At 39.9% G+C, this 12944-nt stretch overlaps 1 protein-coding gene across 3 annotated transcripts in view; it reads right to left on the minus strand.

Annotated features, from left to right (window-relative positions):
- SPOCK3 (SPARC (osteonectin), cwcv and kazal like domains proteoglycan 3) overlaps nucleotides 1-12944 on the minus strand; it is a 440790-nt gene that overhangs the window by 296989 nt on the left and 130857 nt on the right. For all 3 annotated transcript variants that reach the window (XM_049711361.1, XM_049711362.1, XM_033403539.2), the window contains exon 3: nucleotides 8621-8666. In XM_049711361.1, the coding sequence (XP_049567318.1) occupies nucleotides 8621-8666 (46 nt within the window). The remainder of the gene's footprint in view (nucleotides 1-8620; nucleotides 8667-12944) is intronic.

A 12944-nucleotide genomic window follows, 5' to 3' on the forward strand; every position in this document is an offset into this window, starting at 1 on the left:
CTATGCATGCTACTGTGATACGAACCAAATGAAGTACCATTAATCTTGATTGTATCTTATAAGTTAAAAACACAGACCAGGTCTTTATTATTCTGTGCAGGAAAAAAGGCACTATCTGACATAGAATGAAACAATCTAAGATTCCTGATTCCTATATTTTATAGATTTTGGTATAAAACAAAATAAATACTGTTCTTGTATAAAGAAATCAAAATTGGATGGGGAGAGGAAATACTTTTCTCACTTAAAAGTCCTGTGTAGTTGTACACTCTGACATAGGGTAAATGAAGACGTACTGTTGGTTTCTATGTTGAACACAGGTTTTTTTGCAGGTTTTCCAGAGGGTTCTATAAGCCAAGGTTGCCAACATGTGTGATATAACTCACATATGATGTAAGAGGAATGGTCATTAGCCCTTGAAAACCCTAACAAGTACTCTGTCCAAAGTGATAAAAAAATCTGAAATCAATTCTTGTGTGTTGATCAAATAAAGATTCAGATCAAATAACGGTTCAGAATTTACATTTTTAAATGGAAGCATTTTTAAATGGAAAATTTTTAAATGGAAGCATTTAAAAATATTGTAATCTGGGCTTCCCTGGTGGCGCAGTGGTTGAGAGTCCTCCCGCCGATGCAGGCGACGCGGGTTCATGCCCCGGTCCGGGAAGATCCCACTTAACGCGGAGCGGCTGGGCCCGTGAGCCGTGGCCGCTGAGCCTGCGCGTCCGGAGCCTGTGCTCCACAGCGGGAGAGGCCACAGCAGTGAGAGGCCCGCGTACAGCAAAAAAAAAAAAAAAAAATTGTAATTATATAAACATCTTTGCATATTGTCCCCACTGAATTTCAGTTCTGGGAACACCAATGTTTCTGCTAGAAAAGTGCCCAAATACCCCAGCCCATGAACTAAATAGCATCGGGGACCTGTAAGCCTCTGCTGGGAAGCAGGGCAGCGAGGCCTGTGGTCCACAGCACCAACCAACACCTTCTCAGAACGTGAAAACATTATCCTCGTGGAACAAGTGAAAAGTTAAAGGCATCTGGGAGAAAGACAATTCCTACGTGTGTCACCACATACATGCACCTTCAAGAATACGGGGATACATTTGAAGAAGGGAAAGATGAGTTTGGGGGGTGTATTTTCCCAAACACAAGTCTTCTTCAATTTCAGAAACAATTACAGTCACAATACTCAACAGCTCTGTTCACTGAGGGGAAAATGCTCCAGATGAAGCCTCCACAGCTTTCCCTTTGCAGCCAGAGAAGGTTTGCAGAGGATGCCTCAAGCTGTGACTGTGGGATTATGTGAGATGCTTTGCAAATGAGTAGGAGAAATTAGGGGAATCGGGTAAGTTCTGAGACCTGCTCCTGGAAAGACAGCAGCAGTGGATAAGTGTACAACTAAGTCTTCTTCTCAGCCCTCCACTCCCGGGCAAGGATGGCTCATGCAGACACAGAGCTAGCTGCCCGTGCTTATCTCTCGCAGCTAGATTTTGAGCGGCTGGCGTTTAGGAATGGTGTCCTAGCACATCACCTCTTCAGGAACGTTTGTTTAATTTAAATACAACTTAACCAGCCAGTAGGAGTCAAGCTACCCTTCCCAGAGAGGGCCAGGCTCAGAAACAGAGCACAGTGCGAAACTGCGGTGACACACAGATGCTGACGGAAGCACAGCTACACTCCTGCCCTAATTCCATATTCCTGGAAATCTGCACCAGCAGGGGAAACACATCAATAACAGAGAACTGATCTGCCTGAGATCTCTGGATCTATTAAATTCAGCTTCTTTACGTAATTCACCACACGGTAAGGACCAAGGGGAGGACTCTCAGCTGGATTGGAAGGTAAAACTGGGGAAATACAGAAAACACATTTTTAGCCTGAATCGCTTTCATCTCGGGGCTCGGTAGATATCAAATGCTGGAGAAAAAAACTTTTGGATAAAAGGTGATCCTTAGATACACAGCACTTTGGGACAAGTAGATTCTCTAAACAACTCTCAAGAACGAAGGCTAAAAATTTCAGCAACTTAGCTATTGCCCAAATTAACCCCCAACCAAAAACAAGGCAGGAAGAATGTAGTGAAAAGGAAACAAGTGACTATGTTTTAAATCTACAGCATATTTATCTGAAGCATTTATTAAATTATTTAAAATCTTTATCATGCTGCCCCTCTAAGGTTCATTCCTGAACTACCCCTTCAGTTTCTCATGGCAAACACAGAATTTTTATGCCATGTTCAAGAAGGTGCACGTCCTCGTTAAAACTGTTTTTCAGGCAATTTATGTTCTGTCAACTAATGAACAGAAGTAATGGCACAGAAAATTCTAGGTAGAGCAATCAAAAGCAATTTATTTATGGCATCAGTATACTTTCTTTTACTTCAAGTTCACCATCACCAAAATAGATTTACTTTAATTCATTTAAAACCGTTATATTTTTTCCAAAACTCTTACTATTTTAGTAGTTTAAAATAAGTGGGAATGTTCTGATTAATTAAAAAAAAGAAACTCACAAGAAATGGAAAATGTCACAGCAAAACCAGAAGGTAAATAAGCTATATGTGAACAATCAGTTGATTTTTACCTAGAGGCAAGTTTGCCTGTGCCAACATGTGTGTTTGCTGAGTGTGTAACTATGTAGCCATGTTGTGTATGTATGTGTGGGTACATCTATGGATATACATAAAGAGGAGTTTTGCACTCAGAAATTATGCCATTAATTTTATGAAATATTAAGTAACATTTAAATTAGTGGTATTTTTGCATATTTTGTGGAACATAATAGAAATGGAAGTAAATTATAATTTTAAATGAGTATGGTAAAAATTATACAAACATTATCAGAAAAATGTTCTATGCTAGCTAACATAAATTTTTCTTTGCTCCTTTTAGAAATATGCAAGACCCCCAGTAAAGATACTGGGGAAAATCAATTTATATTGATATGATATTGATGTCCATAAGCCAATGAAAAATGTGATATATTAAAACTTGAAACACTCATAAAAAGTATTCTGAATTATGTTCAACAGCTCAATCATTTTGAAAATGATCCTTAATGGAAAGTTCCTTCGTCAGAAAGAACAAGAAGCATTTGAAGTTAACATATGTCAAGTGTCTATTCTATCCCAATGAGATGACACTATCTATCTTATTCAAAGCCAGATGAGAACAGGATGATTTTTCTCACTCCTCACTATAGTCTACAAATGGGTTGGTTAATTTGACTCAACACAAAAAAACAAAATAGAAAAAAATACATGTAGTTCAAACTAATTTTCCCCTTCTTTCTTATTTTTTGAATACAAAACTTTCCCATGTGTATTTATCAACTATATGTTCAATCAATCAAAACCTGACAGTGTACAAAATATCATTTTAAATACAGAAACAAAGCTAACAACAATATTTTGAAGCTCAGTCAAGTAAATACTTTTTTTTTTTTTTTTTTTGGTGGTACATGGGCCTCTCACTGCCGCGGCCACTCCTGTTGCGGAGCACAGGCTCCGGATGCGCAGCCCCAGTGGCCATGGCCCACGGGCCCAGCCACCCCGTGGCACGCGGGATCCCCCCAGGCCGGGGCACGAACCCGCGTCCCCTGCATCGGCAGGCGGACCCTCAACCACTGCGCCACCAGGGAAGCCCTAAATACTTATTCTTAAAGCACAACCTTCAAAATTCCATTTATATGCCATTATTTCATCTTAGTGCTACCATACGAGTGACAGTACCTCCTAGCAATCAGGAAACGGGGTGCAGGGGTCACACTGCCTGGACCCAAGGCCAGGCTCTGCCACTTTGTAGCAATATGACCTTGGCAGGACCTTCAACCCCTCAGGCCTCACCTTCCCCATCCACCCAGCAGGGAGACCGTGAAGATTAATGAACTAATGTAACTCATATACTGAATACTTAGAACAGTAACTGCATATAGGACACTTTACAAACATTAGCTATCATCATGCCTGAGCTACTCTCTGCTTGATAAATATGGTATTTGACAAGTTGTTAGGTCAAAAACTTCTTCAAATAGTAAAGTACATCAGTCTTACCAGTACCTCAGGATTTGGAAGCCTCTCTATAACGATCTCTTTTTCTTTTTAAACAAGAGATAAGTTGCAGTGCAACACATATTCACACACACAAATGAGAAAAACAAAGCATCTTATTTGTAATTGGCTACACCAAGTACAGCAAATTTAAGTGTTAACATCCGTTTCATAGATAACTGCAATTTTTCAAGGTTTATGATTCCACAATAAAAATTCATTTCCCAAGAAAGCATGCACATATATCTCAGTCTGCATTTCATTGCAGACATACCTCAGAGATTGTGGGTTCGGTTCCAGACAACCACAATAAAGCAAATATTGCAATAAAGTGAGTCACATGTATTTTTTAATATAAAATTAAAAAGAAAAATATAAAATATATTTAATATATAAGATATTTAAAATATATAAAAGTTATGTTTACACTATACTGTAGCCTATTAATTGTGCATTATGTCTTAAAAAAAAAAACAATGCACACACCTTAGTTAAAAATACATTTTTGGGTTTCCCTGGTGGCGCAGTGGTTGAGAGTCTGCCTGCCGATTCAGGGGACACGGGTTCATGCCCCGGTCTGGGAAGATCCCACATGCCGCAGAGCGGCTGGGCCCGTGAGCCATGGCCGCTGCGCGTCCGGAGCCTGTGCTCCGCAACGGGAGAGGCCACAACAGTGAGAGGCCCGCGAACCGCAAAAAAAAAAAAAAAAATACTTTTTTGCTACAAAATGCTAACCATCCTATGAGCCTTCAGTGAAGTTATGACCTTCTTGCTGGTGGAGGGTCTTGCCTGGATGTTGCTGGCTCCTGACTGATCACGGTGACAGTAGCAGAAGGCGGGGGTGACTGCGGCAGTTTTTAAAAATAAGACAACAAGGAAGTTTGCCGTATCAATTGACTCTTCCCTTCATGAATGACTTCTCAGTAGCATGAATGCTGTTTGATAGCATTTTACCCACAGGAGAACTTCATTCAAAATTGGAGGCAGTCTTCTCAAACCCTGCTGCTGCTGCGTTATCAACTAAGTTTATGTCACATTCTAATCCTTCGCTGTCATTTCAGCAGTCTTCACAGCAGCTTCAGCAGGAGTAGATTCCATCTCAAGAAACCACTTTCTTTGCTCTCCCATAAGAAGCGGTTCCTCATCCATTGAAGTTTGATCCTGAGATTGTAGCAATTCAGGCACATCCTCAGGCTCCACTCCTAACTCTAGTTCTCCTGCTGTTTCCACCACATCTGCAGTTCCTGCCTCGACTGAAATCTTGAACCCCTCCAAGTCATCCATGAGGGTTAGAATCAATTCTTCCAAACTCCTGTTAAGGTTGGTATCTTAAGCTCTTCCCATGAATCATAATGTTCCTCTTTGATCCATGGGCTGCAGAACAGATGCTGTGTCAGCAGAGCAGATATGAAAACGACATTAATCTCACTGTCCATCTCCATCAGAGCTTTGGGTGACCAGATGCCTTGTCAACGAGCAGTAACATTTTGAAAGGATTCTTTTTTTTTTTTTTGAGCAGTAGGTCTCAACAGTGGGCTTATAATATTCAGTAAAGCATACTGTAAACAGATGTGTTGTCATTCAGGCATTGTTGTCCCATTTATAGAGCACAGGCAGAGTATATTTAGCATAATTCTTAATTATGGGATTTCCAGAACGGTAAATGAGCATTGGCTTCAACTTAAACTCACCAGCTGCATTAGCCCCTAACAAGAGGCTCAGCCTGTCCGTTGAAGCTTTGAAGCCAGGCATTGACTTCTCCTCTCCAGCTATGAAAGTCCTAGACGGCATCTTCTTATAACAGATGGCTGTTTCGTCTACACTGAAAATCTGTTGTTTAGTGTGGCCAACTTCATTAATTATCTTAGCTAGATCTTCTGGATAACTTGCTAAAGCTTCTACATCACCCCCTCACTGCTTCACTTTTATGTTATGGAGACTGACAGCTTCTCTCCTTCAACATCATGAACCAACCTCTGCTAGCTTGAAACTCTTCTTCTGCAGCTGCCTTACCTCCTTCAGCCTTTACAGAATTGAAGAGAGTGGGGCCTGGCTCTGGATGAGGCTTCGGTTTAGGAAATGCTGTGGCTGGTTTGATCTTCTATTCAGCCACTAGAATTTTCTCCATGTCAGCAAGAAGGCTGTTTGGCTTTTTTAGCATCCATGTGTTCACTGGAGCAGCGCTTTTAATTTCCTTCAAGAACTTTTCCTTTGCTTTCAGAACTGGGCTCACTGTTTTTGGCCTATCTCGGCTTGCTTTTTTTTTAAATCTCTGTTGAACTGTAGTTTATTCACAATGTTGTATTAGTTCCAGGTGTACACAAAAGTGATTCAGCCATATATGTATGGCTGAATATATATGTGTGTATATATATTATATATACAGAGATTCTTTTCTAGATTCTTTTCCATTATAGATTATCACAAGACACTGAGTATGGTTCCCTGTGCTATACAGTAGGTTCTTGTTGGTTATCTGTGTATATGTTAATCCCAAACTCTGAATTTATCCCTCCCCCACCCTTTCCCCTTTGGTAACCATAAGTTCATTTTCTAAGTCTGTGAGTCTATATCTGTTTTGTAAATAAGTTCATTTGTATCTTTTTTGTAGATTCCACATATAAGTGATATCATATGATCTATTTGTCTTTCTCTGTCTGACTTCACTTAGTATGATAATCTCTAGGTCCATCCATGTTGCTGTAAATGGCATTATTTCATTCGTTTTTATGGCTGAGTAATATTCCCTTGTATACATGCACCACATCTTCTTTAACCATTCTTCTGTCAATGGGCATTTACGTTGCTTCCATGTCTTGGTTATCGTAAATAGTGCTGCAATGAACACTGGGGTGCAAGTGTCTTTTTGGATTATGGTTTTCTCAGGATATATGCCCAGGAGTGGGATTGCTGGGTCATATGGTAGCCCTAATTTTAGATTTTTAAGGACCCTCCATACCGTTCTCCATAGTGGTTGCACCAATTTACATTCCCACCAATGACATACCTTCCTCACTGGGCTTCATCATTTCTAGCTTTTGATTTAAACTGAGAGACTTGTGACTCTTCTTTTCACTTGAACACTTAGAGGCCAGTGTAGGTTATTAACTGGCCTAATTTCAGTATTGCTGTGTCTCAGGGAATACAGAGGCCCGAGGAGAGGGAGAGAGACGGAGGGAAGGTTGGTCGGTAGAGCAGTCAAAACACACAACATTTATTACATTTATTGTCTTATTTGGGTGGAGTTCGTGATGCCTCAAAACAATTACAATAGTAACACCAAAGATCTCTGATCACAGATCACCATAATAAATACAACAATAATGAAAAAGTTTGAAATAATGACCAAAATGTGACACAAGACAGGAAGTGAGCAAATGTTGTTGGAAAACTGGCACCAATGGACTTGTTGAATACAGGGTTGCCACAAACCTTCAATTTGTAAACACAATATCTGCAAAGTGTAATGATGTGAAGCATATTTGCCTGTATTTTTTCATTGCCTGTCTTTTAGTGCCTTTCACTTGACTTACAGTAACCAAATCAAAATCATTTTTATGTAAATCCCACAAATTAACACACTGGATAATGACAGTGAAATCACGAAGTAAGGAACAAAGCAAGTAATGTTACAGGAGGGGCAGGATGTGAATTGCTGTTTCCGACTGAAGGTTAATTTCTACGTTGACCACAATCCTTTGTCCATCCCAGCTGGTCCCTACTCAGAGGCTGGCTGAGGTAGCGTTCATCCCAAATATTAGGAAACACAGCACAATACTGTAAAGCTTCCCCTAACGGCATAGTATGGCTCATTTAAAAAAACAACTTCTACTTTTAAATAATACTGCTTCATGGATACCATGTTATGTAAGGTTACTACACACGATGTAAAGTAGAAATTTCAAACTTTAAAAGAAAGAGTCTGGTTCTAATAGTGTACAGTTTGGTAAACTAATCTGTTTACTAACATAATTATGACTGCATTGAGATCGGGCAACTCCTACACCCAGGGAAGGGCTTCCTCTCCCGTGTGTGTGTCCTGCCCTCCGTCTCAAGGGGGCCAACCAAGACTACGAACTGCGGGTACAGTTTTTCAATACAAGAGTTTTCCTTTCGGGTCTTACTAAGACACCAGCTGAGTCTAATTACCAGACTGCTCCATTTTAAAGGAAAGCTTTTATTTACTGAAAATGAGACAGCAAAGCCATTTGTTTTGAAATTTTGCAAAAATAAATCTCTTTCCTAGTGAAAGTACTTGAATATATCTGAGAACTGGATGAAGTGACTTGTATCAACTAATAAGAATGGACACAGTAAAGTTCAGAAGCCCAAATCAGACAAATCAGATATGATTCTAAAAATGAGAGACACCTTGACAAATCACAATACCTAAGTAACTTATCTCTAACTATAATATTCTGAAGTGAAAGTAATTATGGCATGAATTTTTTCCATTCATCTAAGCTCTCCTATTTAGTATTTTAAAATCTAACCAGGCAATAAATATCATGTTTAAAGTTCAGTGATTGTAAACATGTAAAAACATTTATTGTAAAGTAATGACATTCTTACCCCCATCGAAGGCCTTTCCTGGACTCCAAGTGCGGAAATAATCATCCTAAGGAGAAAAATAATGTGAATTGAGTGTCTATGAGTAATTAAAATGTAAAGATTCATATAAAATCAAAAATAAAATGTGAAATACAGAAGCTGAATACAAACCTCTACTTCCTGCAATGGCAAGCAGTAAATTACAAAAAAATAAACAAAAAGAAAAAAAAGGAACAAGAGAAAAACAATAGTTATCAAATGAGAATACATTGTTAACACGTTATAGAAATATCTTTCAGTAAATGTGTTCATTTTCACAGCAAGTCAACATTTACTATACTGTAAGAATTTAACTGTTTTGGTTGCCACGTCACCTGAATATTATAATGCGATACTTTCAACGCGCAGTATAACACACAATTACGTGAAGCTAATAAGCTTATAAAAGCATCCACCAGTTTCCAATTACACAACTGCATTTTACACTAGTACATGAGTAAATGGAGGGGGGAAGGGGGGATAAATTGAGAGACTGGGGTTGACATGTACACACCACTATGCATAAAATAGATCACTAATAAGGACCTCTGTATAGCTCAGGGGACTCTAATCAATGCTCTGTAATGGCCTGTATGGGAAAAGTACCTAAAAATGAGTGTATCTATGTATGTGTATAACTGATTCACTTTACCGTACACCTGAAACACAACATTGTAAGTCAACTATACTCCAATAAAAATTAATTTTAAAAAATATGCTATAATTAAATATGAAATAAATAAGGAAATTGGGGAAAAGAGCCACATATTTGGCTATAAGATTTCAAGCAAACAAAGTAAATTTAACATGAGATTTCTGTTCAATTAAGTGTCCCTGAGATAATTAAAAAAATTACTTTCTCCTCAAAAAAAAAAAACCAGTAACTGGAACAGTTACCATAGCAGGAAACATACCAGGTGACTCTGCAGCGGCCCAGACACTATAAATATACTTTATGAACATCAGTCACATCTAAGGAATTCATCAGAATGCACCGGGAAGCTTGAGAAAAAATGTGCCCCTAATTAAATCTTGCCTGAAGTTTCAATCTTTGATATGGGAAAGAATCATTACATTTACTTGTATTTAGTACATCTGACCATAAAGCACAAAAGTGGGGCAACGGATAGCGCACAGAGCTGAGTCAACTGACTGACTCAATTTTATTCACCGTTTTTACCTAAAAGCCTCGTAAAGGCACCTCAAACAGATCATCTCTTATGCAAACAGAACCGATTTCACTGTTCAAATTAATAAGCTATTTCCACCATCATAAGCAAGAGAAGTGCACTATGGGATGCTCCTTGAAGAAACAGTCCCCGGCCCCAAATCCTAACCCACCAGAAACCTCAGAATGTAGGGAACCCACAAGGCCAAGCAGAGATTCTTTCAAGCTTCTTCTACCCTCTTTGCTAACACCCTCCCGTGTACTGGGAGGGAACGTAGAGCATTTTAATTACAGAAATAAATATACTTCCCTAATTGATTTATTGAACATTTTTTAATTGTTACAAAACATTTTCCTTATTGTGACGAATCACTCATTACCACCTTTTTCACCCCCATCTCTCACCCTCAAAGGAAAGAAGAAAAGAAAAACCACAGAAGACATGTCTGTCTGTCTTCTATTTATGTTGAGATAGGGTTATAACAAGAGAGGGGGCATTTTAGGGTAAAACACGCTGACAGGTTCTGCGCTAAATTATCCAGGATTAGATGAAGGATGGATAACACCACTGGATAATTAGACAAATACTGATTGTTTAGTCTCATCTTAAAATCTCACTTTTAAAAAAATTACAGCATGATACAAATCTTGGGAAACTAGGTTTTCAAATCAAGTACCTACACTCAAATTCTCAAACTTCAGCTGGAGACCACAGCACACTCATGTAATCACTTTTTCAGGTTACCGCTCACTGTGTGGGGAAGATGACTGTGTTCCATTCCAAGCGTGGAGAGGGTTGGGATTCTCCTGAAACACAGGCAAAGCCAGACCCTGGCACCTGGTGATGGCTCTGGAGATGCAGACCTGAATTTGAAGTCTGGCTCCACCATCTAATAACTGCATGAGGCTAGAGAAAAAGATGGTCTAAACCTCAGATGCTTGTACTGAAGTCGGAAAAAGAATACCTACCTGGTCTGGTAAGGGTGGTGCGGGGATCAGTTACAAAAATGCAAAGCACCAGGCCACTCTTGGCAAGAAGCAGGTGCTTAAAGCATGTTTGCCAGTCAGAAGGACTAGGGTTATCCCTTTAGTGTCTGGTCAACATCACCACCGGACAAGTTGTCATGACTGCTGACAAAGTCCTGTAGTGTTTGTTTTTTTGTAGAAAGAGCTACGACTCCTCATCTCATTTTTCAAAGTGATGTCCACACTGCAACCCTCCCCCAGATGTCAGATGTGAGATGCAGAGAACTTTTTCAAAGCCAACATTAGTGACTGTGGTTAATGCCAGAAGACAAGTGCTTCTGCTGTCCCCTCAGACTTTCTGAAGCGGTACAGCTACCACGGCACCATCCAGAAAGGTGCGAGAAGGTGTTTCCTACAATGGTGACTCTGGGCTGTGGAAAGGCTGGCACAGGAATGGAGCTGACACTGAGGCCTGATAATGACAGCATCACGCCTGCCACGACACGGAGTGTTTGAAATACTCAACACTGTACGGGTTAGCAGGAAGTACGTGGGCATGTAGAGAAAACAACGCGATGGTAAAAGCGAACCTCGACAACTTAACTCAACGTCCTTCAGAATAACATGATCACACTGGCTTATTCTGGGATCAGAGCTATAAAAAATCTGTAATCATAATGTACAACGTGACCTGGCTTTTTGTTATGTCAAGGGCATCACGGACAGCTGGCCATCTGACATGGTAAAGAAAAGCAAAGTCCTTCCCCTATTAGCTATTTTTAGATATTTTTCTTTGTGTGCTCATATCACGAGACTTTTATTTTTCTGAAAATGGTTTCACCGCATTAAATCTTAGGAATGTTGCCAGGATGAGCAATCAAAGTATTTTCACAGAAAGTGTTCATTCAGGCGCAATTTCTTTTGTCTCAAAAAGCTTTAGTGACTATTGGTTGTTCCCAGGCTTCAATTTAGATCCAGAATAAGCCAACTGGGGATTTAGAAAACAACTCAGGAAATGCCCACGACTGGAGAAACTCAGGTTCAGATGACTGACACCAAGCCCGAGGGTCCCACTGGGCAAAGCTCACACTCCAGAGCTTACACCGTGAATTATAGTGACGATCAGAGTCAATTCTGCACCTTTTCCGATTTCTTATATTGAAAGAAATAATATTTGACAGTTCTCCCCTAAAATGTGGTCTGCATAAGAAAATTTGATTTCTGTATCCTGGGATTTAAGCCTTTTCCTTGGGGTTTTAATGTCCTATTTTTCCTGATTTTAAATAAGATACATGTTTAATGTAGAGCACCCTCGCCACCACGGACACTTTGAGCAGATAATTCTTTGTTGTCCTGGGCGGGGGCAGGTGGGGAGACGGCTCTGTGGAGCATCGCAGGCCGCTCAGCAGCATCCCTGACCTCCACCCATGACAGGCCAGCAGTGACCTCCCTCAAGGTGTGGCATCAAGACTGTCGCCGAACACTGCCAAGTGCCTCCTCGGGGAAAAACCACCTAGCTGAGGACCCGTGATGCAGAGTTTTGGGGAAATACAGAAACACAAATGAATCAAATTATCCTACAGCAAAGAACTGCTAACAGGAACAGATTTTTCTTCACACATGTTTGACTATATTGAGATAATACTGTATGTTCAAGATTATATCCAGATGTTTTGTGCATCACTTTATTAAGAGCATTTTACAACTGTATTAATATGTTTTGTCAAAATACTGAACGTCTCACATCCATCTGTGTGGATTTACCAACCTTTAGTTATTTCTTCATACGTCCGTGCTTCCATGTTGTTTATAATATTTTATAACAAATCACGCATACATAAATGTCTAAGTACTTTCTTATACATTCAGAATATATGTTTCAGAATAAGAACCATGCCCAGAATAGAGAAACTAGTTTCCCTTGACAACAGCTGGTCAGAATCAGGCTTTGTCCAGATGAAGTAGGTGGGAAGGACCAGTTTATATCCTCGGATGAACCGTCTGGTTCATTCACTCATTGCTGCATCTACGGTGATTAATTCTCCCGATGCCTGAAGGAATCACAGGGACTAGAAAACTAGGGCAGGGATTACTCAGTATCCTCATGGATTCTAACACGTGATTAACTGGGAATAGGAGAGACTGGAGGCTTCAAGAGCCCCCCAAGGGCTA

This window comes from Orcinus orca, chromosome 6 (assembly GCF_937001465.1).
Source record: "Orcinus orca chromosome 6, mOrcOrc1.1, whole genome shotgun sequence".
Taxonomy (NCBI): domain Eukaryota; kingdom Metazoa; phylum Chordata; class Mammalia; order Artiodactyla; family Delphinidae; genus Orcinus; species Orcinus orca.